Below are 17,020 nucleotides of genomic sequence, written 5' to 3' on the forward strand. Positions count from 1 at the left end.
GAGAACTCTGTTGACCATACTATCCAAAATCACTCTTCTTCCCACTTACTTTCTCCTTCATTATCCTGCTTACATCCTGTGCAACACTTTAACAATCTTTAATTATAAATTGTAAACAAATTAAAAATTTTTTTGTTTCTTGTCTTTTCCCCTGATTAGCTCCATAAAAAAATGTACCTTGTCTTCTTCTCTCCTATATTTATAGCATTCAGCAAAATGTCTCACACCACAATAAAGGCTCAATGATATTTCTCTAATGTAGAATGGGTACAATTGAAGTCATAGGGACTTCTAGCTTTGCTAGACTTGAAAAGACATATTGAGTAGTCACATGCTGCTAAAGTCTCCAGGACCATATGTTTTACAAACATTGTGCTAGGAAATATAAATACAAAAGTGATGCATCATCAAGGAGCTTTTCCAGATCCTCTGAGTTAGAAACAATCTCCTCTCATCCTCTAACGCCTATAACATTTCACTTCATCCTCATTGTAATACTTTTAATGATCTACCTTGGATTGTTGCTACTTCTATATCTGTTTTCTGTCTCCAACTGGATTGTCTGACAGGTCCTTGCAGGTAGGAACTATATTTTTCTAACACATATTAGGCAAACCTGCAGAAATAGCCTTTAGGTCTGCAGAAATTTTAGGATACTCTTAATATGGTGGTGTGCTGAAAATGAATTGAATAAGGAAGTTAGCATTTTTTTGGTTTAATAAGATGTTCTACTTCTCTAAGGAAAAGAAGGCTCCTATAATTCCAAAGTAATTAGAATTTCAACTGTGCATTAATAAAGCACAGTTCCCACCAAGGACACTGTGTCATGTGTGGGGGAGGACTCCTCTGCCCCTTCTCTGTCTTTGTTCTTGTTTATATGCGCTGCCTTTCCAATTTATAATCCCTGTAGTTTGCATGGCAATAAAGTGCCAAATATTTCCTGCCCACGCCTCTGGCTGCAGAGCATGAGAACTGTTATGGAAAGCGACAGATCAGAATATTTTTTAGATTTGTTGGAGTTCTTAAAAATGCCCATTTTTAAACATAAATATTTATGCCTATTGTAAGTTGAACCTCTATTTGTTATGGTGAGACCTTTGATTAGCCTGTGGCCTGAAGAGGACCCATATGAAATAGTAGTTCGCATTTACTATGACAAGATTAATGGAGAATTCTGGAAGGAATAAACCCTGAAGCTGGTGTTAGTATTCTGATTCCATGCATAGAAGAGGGGAATGGGTCAGCCCTGGATAAGCATTTAAAAACTCACACACTGGTAGTGATAACGTACAGCCTCTGGGTTTGGGGACCATAGTAATCTTACTGAATCATGAATACCTGTGAAATGGAAAGGCAGTATAGCTATAGCACTTTTTTTATGGAATAGCTTTTTTTTAAGGTCTAGTATTGTTCTGACAAATTTAAGTTCCCAAAAGCAATATGATTTTTATGGGAGAATTATTTGTAGAGTGCAGGTGTATGGTGAGACTGGGGGTTACGATATGAAACTTCTTGTACATTTCCAAGCCCCAAACCAGAGCTTAGAGTATCAGAATCTCCAGAAGTTGTGCCTGGGGATCTGGATTTTATCATGATCTCTGGAGGATGCATCCATCCTCTGAAGTTTGAGAGTCACTATTTGAGAAAATAGGTTTCAACATTTGTCTGTTTTATCTCTGAACTGGCAGTTTGTACCTGAAAAGTTGTCAGTCTCTTAGGTTGCTTCCTAAGAAGATCCTAGATACTTGTGGTTTCACTGTTCTTTCCTCATAATTAAATGGACTCTTAATTGAACAATTAGGTAAGTCAGTACCTGATTATGTGATTGAAACAAACAAACAAAAAAAAAAAAAACAAAGCTAGTTCTCATGCCAACCCACCCAGCTGACTACATACATTTCAAATAGGTCTCTCTGAAATGCTCACTGGGCCATAGGAATGTGAACACCTCCAGGAAACTCTACTCTTTGTTCAGATTGTAGACGTGGGCAGTTCTAAGGACACTGACATTCAGTGAGCAGGACTCATTGGATTTGATGCAATCGGAAAGGAACTTTAGGCCTGGCACGGCAGCTCACGCCTGTAATCCCAGCACTTTGGGAGGCCAAGGCAGGTGGATCACTTGAGATCAGGCGTTCGAGACCAGCCTGGCCAACATGGTGAAACTCCATCTCTACTAAAAATATGAAATTAGCCGGACGCGGTGGCGCTTGCCTGTAACCCCAGCTTCCTGGAGAGGCTGAGACAGGAGAATTGCTCGAACTCGGGAGGTGGAGATTGTAGTGAGCTGAGATCGTGTCGCTGCGGTCCAGCCTGGGTGACAGAGCTAGACTCCATGTCAAAACAAACAAACAAACAAACAAACAAACAAACAAACCTTTATTTCTGTCCTCCATTTGCTCATCCAAATAGTCTCTGTGGGGTTATTTTTTCCAAACTTTTAGATAGAAACTAGGGCAAGTTTCATGAATTTTCACTTATTTGTAAGTAGTAAAGAGTCCTTTGCTTACTTTTAAATACATAAATTCTGTATTTCCTTAATTAATGTATCCATGGTAGAGCAGTGATTTTTAAATATTTCCAAAATGTATTAAAAGTTAGTTGTACCCACTTCAAGCTCAGTCCTGCTTAGGGCTGTCTACTTAACACAGGAAAAGAGAGTGCGGGAGGCTTCTCCCTTTGTTCTGCCTGGAGCTTTTGCTTTTCTTCTTTTACCTCAGTATGTCGCCCTGGTTCCTCCAGGGCTGATGGATGCAGGTGGAAGGCTAGCAAGGGAAATGGAAGTTTACTTGGTAGATCCTGTGCAAAGCTAGCATGGATACTGCTTGACTGGGCAGGAAGTACGAGTTGATTCTCCTCAGGATGGTTTTGTGAAAGGAAAATAAACTCAGGACCCCAAAATCACTAAGCCAAGGGAAATGTCAAGCTGGGAAACCTGCCTCCCATTTTCTTCCTAAATATGATAGCTACAAATTTCAAAAGCTACATACCTCCCTCACAATTTTCCCATGAGGAAATTCCTTGTGGACAAAGGGCAGACAGAATTCAAAGTCATCCATCTGAGGCTCACCTGAGACAAATGCATGTGATTGTTTCCTCTACCCTATTGTTGATGTAAAATGCACATTCACTGAGCCAGACTAAATTCTGTATTTAGTGGGAGGCTGATTAAGGACTCAAAAGAATGCAACCTTTTGTCTATTTTCTACTCATGACCTGGAAGTCCCCGCCTCAAGTTGTCCCACCTTACCTAACTAAACAAGGTACCTCTTACACTGTCTCGTGGCTCCCTAAAATATATAGGAGCAAACTGTACCCTGACCACTTTGGGCACATGTCCTCAGGACCTCCTGAGCCTGTGTCAGAGATGCGTCCTTAACCTTGGGAAAATAAATTATCTAAATTGAAATTGATTGAGACCTGTCTCAGATACCTTTTGGTTTACAATTTCATGGCTTTTTTCAGGGACTCGTCATTACTTAATGCGGGCTAAGTAGCTCCTCTGGGATCACTTTAAGCACCTAGATAACCAGGTGAACACTTCCAGCACCTTTCTGCTGAAGTCTCATTGCCCTCAAATTCAGGCAGCCCTTTCGGGTAGTATCTAAGAAGTCATTAAATCAGCTTCTTTCATACAGGGTACACATAGTCTGTGGGAAGCTTTCACGTAAACTTTCTTCTGACAAGCTTTGAGAACACAGGTCATGCCCAACTCTATCACCTTTTATACTTTGCCACCAGAGAAGATAACAAACCACAGTCTCTAGCCCTTTGGGTCTTGCAGGTGATGTCAGAGTTCAACCTACCACGTCCCAAGTAACAAGAAGGTACTCCTCAAGCCCTCTAGGTAGTTCTGCGCAATCCCTTCTCCACAGGCTTACGGTGAGGGAGAACTCCATGGTCCCACATGGAACTCACGGTATAATATAGTTCTCTCTTAAGAAAGTCTCTACCCATTTCTTTCTTTCTTCTTCAGTCTCTTCTTTATACTGGTGGTGAGTGGTCAGCACAGGTTCGTGACTACTTCCCCTGGATGTTCTGCACTGATGCTCTCTTACCTCATTTTGGTAATGTGCATATAGTTATCATCTGTGTCTAGGACTTCCCAATAGGGCTTCAACTGGGACACTCAAACAGAAAGTGTTTCCATTTTAACATCTCTTCAAAATAGTAAAATTAGTGAGCCCATGTTGATCTCTTGTTATGTGCTGGGCACTCTCACATACACGCCACGTCTCACTCAGCCCTCCCCACAATGCTATAAGAAAACAGAAGTCCAGAGGGGTCAAATAATTTGCATAAAGTTATCCAGGTGGCAAGTTGCAAAGCTGTCCCAGCACAGTGCATTATTTTCTTTTCAGGAAAAGAGGAATAACTTTGTCTCTTAGAAATTAAATACTATGCATTGATAAAAACAAATGCTACAGCTTTCAGTCCTGGCATTTACAATGCTAGAACAGAATTTTGTACTCATTTGCTAAACATTGTTTTATATATATATCTCTTTTGTTTTGAGACAGGGTTTCACTCTGTCATCCAGGCTGTCATCCAGGCAGGCAGTAGCACTATCATAGCTCACTGTAATCTTGAACTGGGCTCTCAGCCTCCTGAGTAGCTAGGACTACAGGTGTGTGCCACCATGCCTAACTTTTTAAAATTTTTTGAGACCAGATATTGTTATGTGGCCCAGGTTGGTCTTGAACTCCTGGCTTCAAGCTATCCTCCTGCCTCGGCCTCCCAAATCATTAGGATTACCGCCCATTTTCATATCTTTTTCACCTAGTTCTTACAACACCTAGTGATGTGATCAGCCTTGTCTTCGTCTTGTAGGTGAAGAAACAGGCTAGAAAGAAGCTTCGTAACTTCCTCCAGATCACAAAACTAGAAATGACTGGAGTCAGAATTAAAATCCAAAGTTTCAGATCATGACTGACTTTACTTTTCTCTCTATTCTGAAGGGACATACTAGCTGAAGGAATATGTTTCATTATAAGTCTCAGCTCTGTGGCAAACGTTTAAAGCTATTTGGTTAAAGCTGCTTTCTAACATAAATTGGCTCTAGATTAGTCAAGATTTTTACTAAACTTCTGAAAGCAAAGAGCATCTTATCCATATTGGAATCTCTAGTACCTGGCCCAAAGTTGATACTGTATTAGTGAATTCATTAAATGAATGAAAAAGTGAATGAATAGATTGTCTTCTAAATTCTGGTGGAAAGTAAGACTTCACATGAATCAGATGGATGTATTATTCTCCTCCTGGCATTTACATTTTATAAAATAATCCTAGAAGAAACACCTAAATGAATGATGCCTAAAGTAAAATTTTTAATACTGTCATTGGAGTAGAGTGGAAAGGAATTAGGATAGAGTTTTTCTCTGGAGTCTCAATTTTCACTGCAGAGATGAGAGCTATTATGTCTATATGCTCTAGAGAAAAATAGAATACATTTTTGTTTGAGTATAAAATGTCCAGAAACACCTTAACTCAATTCAAAGAAGGACACTATAATAATTTAAGCCATCCAGAAATGAAATAAGCTGCTTCTAACATATTCATAATTACTTCTCTGCTAAGAGACCTGTTGGCTGTGTTCTGCAAGGAAGGATTGAAGTGTTGGTGGGACAGACCAGGCTCTCAGATACTCTGTCCCTGAACTTCTGGAGGTGCTAGGATTCATTCAGGTGGTTGACGACTGGATGCAGCTAACCAGGTCTGTCTGTTGTCCACAGGTCTGAGGCGCAATTACAGATGTACCATCTGCAGTGTCTCCCTAAACTCAATAGAACAGTATCATGCCCATCTGAAAGGATCTAAACACCAGACCAAGTAGGTACTTTTGTGCTTTCACTCTTCAGTTTCTTCGATGTAATTTTTAGTAAGATGACTAAAGGCTCAACATTTCATTTATTTCTAAATAAGTAGAGTGGAAATTATATCTCTTTTGCTTCAAAGTTCGCATGATATTTATGCTTACTTGAAGAATGACTTCTTCCCTTTATTTGGCATGAGCAATAAGAATCTTCTCCTTTTTTCATTTTTTCAAGGACAGTTTAGCATACTTTTATGAGATTAGGGCATATTAAAATCTATGCTAAGTGTTTTAAAATCAATAATATTCTTCTTATTTGTAGGATGTACCAAACTTTGGTGACAAATTCTATGAATGTCTTCTACCACTTTCCCTTTCTGGATGAATATTGTTGATTATTATAGAAACATAACAAATCCCCCAGGATATTAAGTCATTTATATACATAACTATTTCCAGGTGAATGGAAACTTATTCCATTTTTTCAAAGATTCTCATAATTTTCAGCTAAGAAAGGCTCACCAGGCACCATTTCACCTCTATTTATACTATGCAGCTCTTTAAAAACCACTGGACATTTTTAAACCAGCTGCTACGATTGTTAATAAAACGCTAATAAAATATGAAAAAAGCTAAGATGTCTCAAAAAGATGTAATTTTCCTGAGCATAATCGTTTTCATTTCTCTAATATTCATTAGGAGGATCATTTAACAGATTGGACTGTGTCAACACCTCATGAATTATGAATGTTAATTTAACAAACATTTATCGAGAGCCCACTATGTGTCATACTCCAAGCTGTGCACTAGGGAAGAAAAGACGAATAGGCTGGGCACAGTGGCTCACGCCTGTAACGCCAGCATTTTGGGAGGCCAAGGTGGGCGGATCACGAGGTCAGGAGATAGAGACCATCCTGGCCAACACGGTGAAACCCCGTCTCTACTAAAAATACAAAAATGAGCCGGGCGTGGTGGCATGTGCCTGTAGTCTCAGCTACGCAGGAGGCTGAGGCAGGAGAATCTCTTGAACCCAGGAGGCGGAGATTGCAGTGAACCAAGATCGGGCCACTGCACTCCAGCACTCCAGCCTGGGCGACAGAGCAAGACTTCGTATCAAAAAAAAAAAAAAAAAAAAAAAAAAAAAAAAGATGAATACATTGAGTCCTTCCTCTTCCCCCTGCCAGGCTGAGGAAACAGATATGTAAACCCATAGATTGTTCTCTAATGCCACGTGTGCACCCAGAGCTTTAAGCATGGGGCAGGGAGTAATCCAGGGCAAGCTTTAGAGGACACTAGTGCAGAGGCTGAGTGCATAAGGATGAGGTTATGGTCTGATTTTGCTCAACGCAGTATCCTTGTATCCTAGCACAGCACCAGATATATTTTAGGGTCTTTATACACTTGTTTGATTAAATGAATATGTGATTTCAAAAGATGAGTAACAATTTCCTAAGCAGGAAAATGAAATGGAGCATTACAAGCAAAGAAATTGTTTCACAAAGATATTGTAAAGACGTACATCACAGCACGTCTGGCTCAGGTGAGAAAATTTAAACCCGGAGTTAGTTACTGGCTCTCAGTTTTCTCAATATTCTGCCTTGTGAGTCAAAGCCAATTCCATGGCTTGCATTACTCTGGTCCACCCGGAGGACTCTTATCAGGATAATTCTTCAAAAAGAAGATTTTCCTTGATTTGTTATGGAATACTAGAGTTCTTGTATTGATTACTGGATACTGCTCATCTCCCCAAGCTGTTTTCATCATTTCTCTAAGTAACATTTTGCTACAGGCACCATATACATTTGAATTAACCTATATCTGATGTGCAGACAGACACACAAATACCTGCAACAAAAAAGATAACTTTTTGGGAGCATGTATTCATCGCTCAATACATAGAAAAAGATAAACAATGATGACTTTACATGTTATGAATTATGTAAATAACTAATACAGATAGTACTTCCAGATTCAGAAAAATGTCTCTCTTCTCTGTTCTGTACATATATAACTTCATGGGCTAGAATCTGTGCTAGGTATTTTCACATCTATTTTCTCATTTAATTCCCTTAACTACCCTTGAGATAAATATTAATATTATTGACCCGATATCTTACATGAGAAAACTAATGCTCAGAGAGGTTAAGTGACTTGCCCACTATCACCCTGACAGCAGATGGCAGGGCCAGCACTGATCACAGTGGTGTCTGACTTACGTCTCTACTTACTCTATGTCATTCAGTTACCATGAACTTAGGCTTGGAACAAGAGCCAATACAGAGCAGCATGTGAATTTTGAAAAGAGGGTACCACTTCCTTGAAGTGATTTAAATAGGCAAGACTTCAGAATGGAACATCTCTTACAGTGCTGCCTTCTTTCCTATCAATAAGATGTTATTCATTCCTAACTCAAAAGCACAAAGCTGCTCTCTTTATGAAGTGTAAAATTAAAGAAAGGTGAAGAAAATAATTATACTGTCTTGTTTCATATGCCTGTTTTATCTGCCCTCAGACTTAATTTGCATATCATGTGCGGGCATGCTTGTGAGAGAGAGAGAGATTGAAAGAGAGAGAGAAAATAAATGATAAATGTTCAATTCTTTCGTCTGTTTATAAAAATCGAATTGTTTTCTTACTAAGTTGTAGAAGTGTCTAATTTTTAAGGAAGTCTAATTTATCAGTCTTTTTTTATGCTTAAGTTTTTGAGTGCTATTTAAGAATTCTGTGCTTATCCTGAGGTCGTTAAGATAATCTCCTATGGTATTATGTTGTTTTTCCTTACAAATATAGGTCTTTGATATGCCTAGTGTTAATTTTATGCATAGTGTGAAGGAGAGATCAAGTTTCGTGATTTTTTTATACAGATACCAATTAATTCAATACTATTTACTGAAAATACCATCAGAGAGCTTTTTTGTAAATCAAGTGATTTACATATATGTATACATGTGTGTCTGTCTGTATATTCTATCTCAGTGTTATATTTCTTTTTATGCTAATGTCCCATTACTTATTTCCTATAGTTTTATAGTGTCTTGATATCTGATAGAGTAAATCTTCTAATTGTATCTTCTTATTCAAGACTGTCTTCACTGTTCTTTCCTCTTTGTGTTTCCCTATAATTTTTAGAATCAGCTTGTCAACTTCCTCAAAAATTCCTTGAAAATACTAAGTTTTCTAATCCATAATCATGGTGTATACCAGCGTTTGTTTATATCTTCTTTAATTCTTTCAATAATGTTTTGTAGAGGTCTTAAACATCTTTATTTATATTTATTCCTAAGAATTTGTTATTTTGGGATACTATAATAAATTTTATTATTTAATAATTTCATTGTTAAAATTAATTACTAAATTAAATAATAATTAAAATGTATTATTGTTTATAATTGAGACATAATTGTACATATTTATGGGACCTAGTGTGATATTTTGGTATGTATTTATAATTAGCAAATTCATCATCTCAAACATTTATCATTTCTTTATGTTGGGAACATTTACAATCCTCTCTTCTACCTATTTGAAAATATGCAATACATTTTTGTAGAACACTAAAACTTGTTTCTTTTATATAGGTGGAGTTCCCATACATTTTTAGGTTTTTTTATTCTTTATTATTTTTCTATTTTGTCTGCCTGAGTTATTTCAAAAGGCCTGTCTTCAAGCTTAGAAATTATTTCTTCTACTTGAGCTAGTCTGTTTTTTTACATTCTTGATGGTACTTTTTATTTCATTCATTGAATTTGTCATTGCCAAGATTTTTTTGGTTATCTTTTTTGAGGTATCTAAATTTTTGTTGAATTTCTCATTCTGATCATGAATTGCTTTTCCAATTTCCTTGAATTGTCTATCTGTATTCTCTTGTATCTCACTGAGTTTCCTTAAGATTTTTATTTTAAATTCCTTTTCTGGCATTTTGTAATTTCCTTTTTTATGGTTCTATTACTGGGGAATTACTATTCTTCTTCGGAGGTGTCATGTTTCCTTCACTTTTCATGTTTTTTATGTCTCTACATTGATAACTGTGCATTCAGTAAAATAGTCACCTCTTCCAATTTTATGGAACAGCTTTCATAGAAAAAATTTTTTCCTGTAGATGGATCCCAGGGTCTCAGTAGAGTAGAGTGTACTGACTTTGATTCCAGGTAAACACAGTAGTATAGTTTTTGTATAGTTTCTCCAACTGTAATTCATATTAGTGATGTTGTAAATGCCTCAGTGACCTCAGCTGCAGGAGTCTGTCGTGGCAGTGGTGTGGCTTTGCTGAAGGTGAGCTTACTGAACTGGTTCTCAGTCTGGGGACATGGCCATGCACTTGGTGGGTCAGCTTACTCTGGAATTGACTCTCTTGGGATGAGGCTTTTGAGCTGTTTCTCCAACCCGGGGCATAGGAGTTTGGTGGCTTGGGCTTCTCAGGGGTGTGTCTACTTGGGGTGAGTCTGCAATGCTGTTTCTCTGGCTGGGTGCGTGGCTTACAGTGGCTCAGCAATTCAGGGACATGTCTGACAGGCTGTTTCTCCAGCCAATGGTGCTAGGAAAGATTACCTGGGGTCAGGTTTGCTGAGCTGTTTGGTTTGGACAGCCTGAGGTTGACTTCCCTGCTGTGCAAAATTAGAGTCGTGGCCATTTCTGAGCCTCAGCTTTGAGCAGCCAGGGTGGTCATGTTGCAGTCACTCAAGTGAGCTTGGTGAAACGACAGCAGAGTCCCAAGTCTAGAAAGGCACAGTGGCTATCAGCTCCCCAGAGCACGATTACTCCTGCAGTGACTTTGATTTCAAAATAATGCCATGCTGCAACAGCTTGGATGATGGGGTTATGGTCAGTACACAATGTGGGCTCCTACTTTGGATAATGTAGCCACATGAATTCTAAGCATCTCCTAAACTGGGCTCAGGACTTGTGAGGACTTTGGGGTTCCCCTGTAGTAAGAACTACAGGTGTCTGCAGTGATGATGTGGGCTGGTGAAGGCCCTTCTGCCTATCTTTTCTCCACATGGGAAAGTCCTTTTTAGCTCTGAGTCAAATGTGATGGAGAAGACAGGGTAACAGAGGTGGGTGCCACATTTCCCTCTCTATGCTGCTATCCTGGGCTTTTGTGCTCCACAAGGATTTTGCCCATTTTTTGCTGTACTTCAACACTCTCCTTCAGACACTCCAATCAAGTTTCAGTTGTTTATTTATTATTTTGTTTCTTTTTTGTGGGAGCAACAAATGCCAGGCACCACTAGTCAGCCATCTTGCTGATGTCTCCTTACTTATATTCTGTCTGCATATTCTACCCAGGAGAAACAGGTAGTTGAAAACCTTTAACTATAAATATGGATTTGCCTATGTATCCCTTTTTCTGTATATTTTTTGGCTTTATATACTCAAAGTATATTATTAGATACTTACAAATATAAATTTTAAAAATGTATTTCCATTCATTTGGCCCTTTGTATCAACTTTTATTCATCACGAAATGTTTTTCTTTTCCCTGGTATTATTTTTTTCATGAAAGTATACTCCTTCTGATAATAGTATACATCAACATCAACTACACTAACTCTTCAAAGCTTTTAAGTATTTCAAATAATTTTCCTTTAAATTTAATAATATCCAGATTTTATTTTGCTTTCAGATGGAAGGTTAGTGTAATAACAGTTACTCTACCATAGTTGAAAATGTGAGTCAGCCAAATGTATTTAACTATTGCAATCTGACCAATTAAATAAATGCAAGTATTCAGGTGCCAGTAATTATAGAGGTATCAGATTTATATTTTTAGTAATAATATCTAAAGAAGTGCTCATAAGAAAAAAGATTATTAAACTGTGTGGTGTAAAGAGCACTGAATTGTGAGTCAGGAGATTTTAATCCTCTTGCAACTTTGCCACTGAGTGACCTTGTACACTGACAAATCTTTTCTCAATCTTAAGTTCTCTCATGGATTAGTGATTAGTGATGACAAGAACATGACAAATATGGGTCCACTTTCCATGCCCTTGCTTGTGATCCTGGCACTCTTTGCAGCTCATCCTAAATTTAGCTTTAAAATTGTTCTCAAAGCAGGTTTCCAGATAGTCTTTGCCATTTTATTGGAGCTAGTACTTGGTATGTATAGTGGGCTGAATAATGTCTTTCCAAAATTCAGGTTCCCCCCAGAGTCTCAGAATATGACCTTAGATGTAAATATGGTCTTTGTAGATGTAATCAGTTAAGACTCTCCAGATGAAATCACCCTAAATCTACAGTGAGCCTTAAATCCAATGCCTGATGACTTTAAAAGAGAAAAGAAAAGGAGATTTGGATACACAGAGAATAAGGCTAAGTGCAGATGAAGGCAGAAATTGGAGTTATGTTTCCACAAACCAAGGAATCACCAGGAACTGGAAAAGTCGAGGAAGGATTCACTCCTAGAGCCTTTGGAGGGAGAGTGATGAAGCTGACACCTTGATTTCACACTTCTGGACTCCAGGGGTTGTGATTAATTCTTCTCTTATGGAGAGAATGAATTTCTGCTGTAAACCACCCACGTTGTGATACATTTTAGGCAGCCCTTTAGACACATTTTACTAAGCCGCTACTTACAATGCCTGCCCAGGTGATGATGATGATAGAGATGATGCCAACATGGATAACTGGAGTGTAACTTGTGAGCCTCTGGAGTACAGCAACAAATTTAATTGTTCTGAAAGTATTATCACATCTAAAATGTACAGCATTCTTGTAGTTGGCCAGACGTTCCTATCTCCAAGTTATAGATTAGAAAATTGAGTCTCAGAGAAGTTAAATGACTTTTCCAAGGCCCTAGAAGTAATTTTTAGCAGAGACAAGAGTCAGGTCATATGCCCTTATTACTACTACTATTATGATAACTAATCAAACTGTAATTGTCAGATTGCTCTTTGCTGGTAGTAACACAGACATGGTCTTTTACTTTTTTGGGCAAAAGCTGTAAACAGCATAATGGCAGTCAAATTTCTCTCCATTGTTAAACAGCAAGAAAAATATTAACTATCTGATGAGATTAAAGGTTTAGAAATGCAAATGCTCCCGGCAATATATAAAGCAATTGCCTATTAGTAGATTTTTCAGGGTTTCCAAGGGATATAGTCTGTCAATTAGTACAAATGATTAAAATAAAATGTAAAGGCACTGTAAGTATGTACCATAGACTAATGAACAATTCCCCCTTAATATACTAAAATTTGAGGTTAGGGAACACTCCAGGCCTCAGGACATTATGTTACCTAGAAATAAAGGATATGAAAGTTGTCATTACTTACTCTGATACTTCAGTTGGTTGAAAATGAGACACAAGTGTCTAAGATAATAAATCAGACTGACCAAAACTTAGTACTAATTTCTAAATCTGCTTCTTCCTTTGAGAAGAGGCCTTAACATGTGATATCCACTGGTTTCTCTGAGGTTTTTTCCCAACTGGTATGAATCCTCATGACAAAGACCTCGTATTATTTATTTCCCATTATACTCAGTTATTTGGGAAGTACTTGAATGAATGTTCAGACTAATTTTCAGGGATGGAGTATCTTTGTTTTAAATATTTTGGAATTCACTTCCCACATTCAGCGCACTAGTGAGTTAGCTGAGGGTTGCACAGTAATAAATAAGACTCTTTTGTAAGATATGTGAACCACAAAGAACCTTCTATATTTAATAAAAAATAAAAGCAGCTTAAAAGCCCGAGAAGATGTTCTCTTTGAAAACAATCAAACAAACCATAAATCATGCATAGATCTCAAAAGCTAAACATATTAATATTATTTGTAGAATTTTCAATGTAGTTTACTGATATTAACCAAGAACTCCAATAACCAAGAAACCTGAGACTTCAATATTGTGCTTTTCATGAGAAAGCATTTTTTTCCGACAAATACAAAATATATATCACCAGTAAAGTTTTGAGATAACAGGCCATAAGAAAATATTGAAAAGAGAGCTATCCTTTTCCAAAGAATGTAAAGTTATTTCTCTTCAGCTGATAATCATTTGTAAGCTGCTAGAAAAGCTCTGAATAAAGAGTGAAATCTGGAACCCAAGGCTAATTCTTTGCTTGCCCCATTTTATAATTCTGAACGTAAAAAACAGCTCTTCTCCCTGAAAGTGAGACTTGTGGTGTGTCATTAAGTCTTTCTAACTAAGGGCTATCTGGGTAATCAGCATCACTGTGACAACGGCAGGGATGAGACTGTGTCACAGCCTTTGGGCCAAAGGGTGCTTTCTACCTAGCCCTGTCTTTAATTGGTAGAACATTGAAGTCCACTATTGTTAAGAGCCTTCCCTTCTACAAGGAAGGCCTCAGAAGAAACAGGCTCTAACTTCTCACATAGAAAAGGCAGTAGCTTTAAAAGAGAATTTCAGAGATGCCAAAAAAGACTGTATATATCTCTCTATATCTACAGCACTAATACACAGGCAATTTTAGCAGCTCTATTTTTCCTAAGTTGCACTTGCATCCTTTTGCTATACATGCCGTACCTAGGGATATATTATAATTACAGTACGTGACTAGATGAGGTGTTTTGCAGACTTGAAAAGAACTAAATGGGGAGCACGTTCATTCTTTCATATCACTTCTGGAATTACCGATGACACCTAATATTGTTTAGCTCATTCATTTCCTCCCTGCTTCCTTCTTGGGGGACCTATAATCATTATTTTGTCTTGCTTGAAATTTGCGTGAGTCATGATTGCCTCCAGAGTTGTTCCGAGCTGATGATTTAATGTCTCAGCTTTAATTGCGAACCCCATGGAAAACCTCTCATGCTCTTATGATGCTGTTTCAGATTTGTCCTCCAGTACCAATCTCCGGGGGTGCAAGGCCGTTACCCGATGTGGTTCTGAGAAGTTTATTTGCATCAAGAAAGAAAAGAACTGGAAGGAGATGGGTGGAGCCATATAGACCTGGCCTGGGAAGCAGATGGCCAGAGTCCCAGGGTCAGCCCTGCCTCTCACATCCTGAGTGCCTTTAACAACTTCACAAGCTTCTTTTTTTTTTTTTTTTCTGTTGCTGTTCTTTGTTGTTTTTGAGACAGGGTTGCTCTCTGTTGCCCAGGTTAGAGTGCAGTGGTGCCATCTCAGCTCACTGCAACCTCCACCTCCTGGACTTAAATGATCCTCCCACGTCAGCCTCTGGAGTAACTGGGACTTCAGGCGCACATCACCATACCTGGCTTTTTGTATTTTTAGTAGAGACAGGGTTTTGCCATGTGGCCTGGGCTGGTCTCAAACTCCTGGTCTCAAGCAATCCTCCTGCCTCTATCTTCCACAGTGCTGAATTATAGGCATGAGCCACCGCACGTTGCCCCACAAGTTACTGTTAAATAAACCAATTGAGCTGCAGTTGAATACAATGCTATGCATAGATTTCAGTTATACAATTTGATGGGTTTTGGCAGTCATCTACACCATGCAACCATCAGCCCAGTCAAGATATAGAACATTTTCATAACCACCAAAGGTTCTCTTGGACTCCTTTTTGCCCAGTTTCCTACCCCCATCACAGCTAACCATTATCTGATTTCTATCACTGTAGCCTAGTCTTGTCTATTCTAGAACTTAATGGAATAATATGGCATGCTTTCTTTTTTGTCTGACTGCTTCTGCTCAACATAATGTTTTTGAGAGTTGTTGACATTATTATACATGTCGTTAGTTCTTTCTTTTCCTCTGTGGATTTGAACAAAACAAGTTCCCTCACTGAGTTTTAGTGTCCTCATTTGAAATGTGAGGAGTTGGAATACGAGGTAGTCAAGGTTCCTATCAATTCCAACAATCTCTAATATTATGACCTTAAAGTTTAACTGAAGTTTCTTTAGTTTTTATATTTTCCAGCTGGCAAAAGGTTGTCTGTAAAATCTTTCTTCTCCAGCGCTTACTTCTTTACTGCACGGTGGCCCAGAAGCTGACCCACCCTCCAGTTGGGTCCAGCTAGGTCTACTACAAAGAACAACATTGTGGAGGCCTCTTTTTCCTGTCCTTACATTAAAGGCAAGGGGGCTGTTCAGGTGGTTCTGACTTGGAGCAGAAGGGATAAAGTCGGTTTTACAGGGAGAAAGTGAAGAAAGGAACTTATTTTCACTTTATTTCCTACTATGAATACAGAGCACAAACTCTAATGACTTCTCAGGCAAACACAGTGATGGGTAAGAGGGAGCCCAGAAGATTCTAAAGGAGACCCTGGCTCCTCCTCTGAGCAGCCCAGGCTGCTGGGCTTATCCTCATTCTGGGTCTTCTGTAAGTTAGTGTAGTGCCTTCTCACACATTTCACCAAATTTCATAAGAAATTAAAATATGTCCATTTATAAACTATAGCTGACATTGATTTTTACAAAAACTGTAGTAGAATTTTGAGTTTAGCCAACATTTCTCTGATCTCTTAGAAGTTGTGGATTGTGGAATACCTGGCAACTGAGTTAAATAAATGAGAAATGTCACTTCATTTAATTAGATTTTGCTGGGGAAGTAGAGAGAGAAGATAAGCTGGGAATGGACATGCCCTCAACTGTGCTCCTGAATCAGTTTTCTATCACTTCTCTTTGGGGTAGAGGATAAGAGCCCATTTTGGCTGGGATTTTCATTTTGCAGATGGAGCAGAGGTGTGAATTATTGGACAAATCAGCCCCCTCATCCCATATAATTTAGTCTCATAATCAAAATCCATTGAGCACCGACTACGTCTGGGACATTAAGACAGGCCCTAGGGGCAATGCAAAGTGATTATAGAGATGATTGTACCTTGTAACAAGTTAATAATCTAGTTGAGGGGATGCAACAAGTAATGCTTAGAGTTAAAGTGAACATATGATATGGTGAGTACAAGAGGTGCAAAACATGGGTAGAATTCAGGGGAAGAAGTAATTGCGTCTTCCTGAGGCCATCAAGAAAGGTTATCGTGGAGTGTGTCCAGTAATGTGTATTGGGAATGAGACTGGCTGGGTTCAGTCCTGAACCTATCTACTAATTCTGTGACCTTGAACAGATACCTAAATACCTGATTATGGCTTAGTTTCCATATCTGTGAAATGTAATAGTTATAAAAGTACCTACCCAAACAGACTCTAGTGAGGATTGAGTTTTAAGAACAAAAACAACAACAGCAATTATAATAAGTACTAAATGGGCCCTGAGGAATGGGTAGATGAATGTTGAGGTGTAACCCTCAATGCTTCTATCCCAAAATTATGAAAATGTCCAGAATTT

General features: G+C 38.4%; 1 protein-coding gene across 2 annotated transcripts in view; it reads left to right on the forward strand.

Annotated features, from left to right (window-relative positions):
- The window catches only part of ZMAT4 (zinc finger matrin-type 4), a 294,319-nt gene that overhangs the window by 237,719 nt on the left and 39,580 nt on the right, over window positions 1-17,020 (forward strand). The window contains exon 5 of one of the 2 annotated variants that reach the window (XM_030937839.1): window positions 5,733-5,829. The exons of the other annotated variant lie outside the window; for it this stretch is intronic. Within the exon in view, the coding sequence (XP_030793699.1) occupies window positions 5,733-5,829 (97 nt within the window). The remainder of the gene's footprint in view (window positions 1-5,732; window positions 5,830-17,020) is intronic. 2 annotated transcript variants of the gene reach the window in all.

Source organism: Rhinopithecus roxellana, chromosome 9 (genome assembly GCF_007565055.1).
Source record: "Rhinopithecus roxellana isolate Shanxi Qingling chromosome 9, ASM756505v1, whole genome shotgun sequence".
Taxonomy (NCBI): Eukaryota; Metazoa; Chordata; class Mammalia; order Primates; family Cercopithecidae; genus Rhinopithecus; species Rhinopithecus roxellana.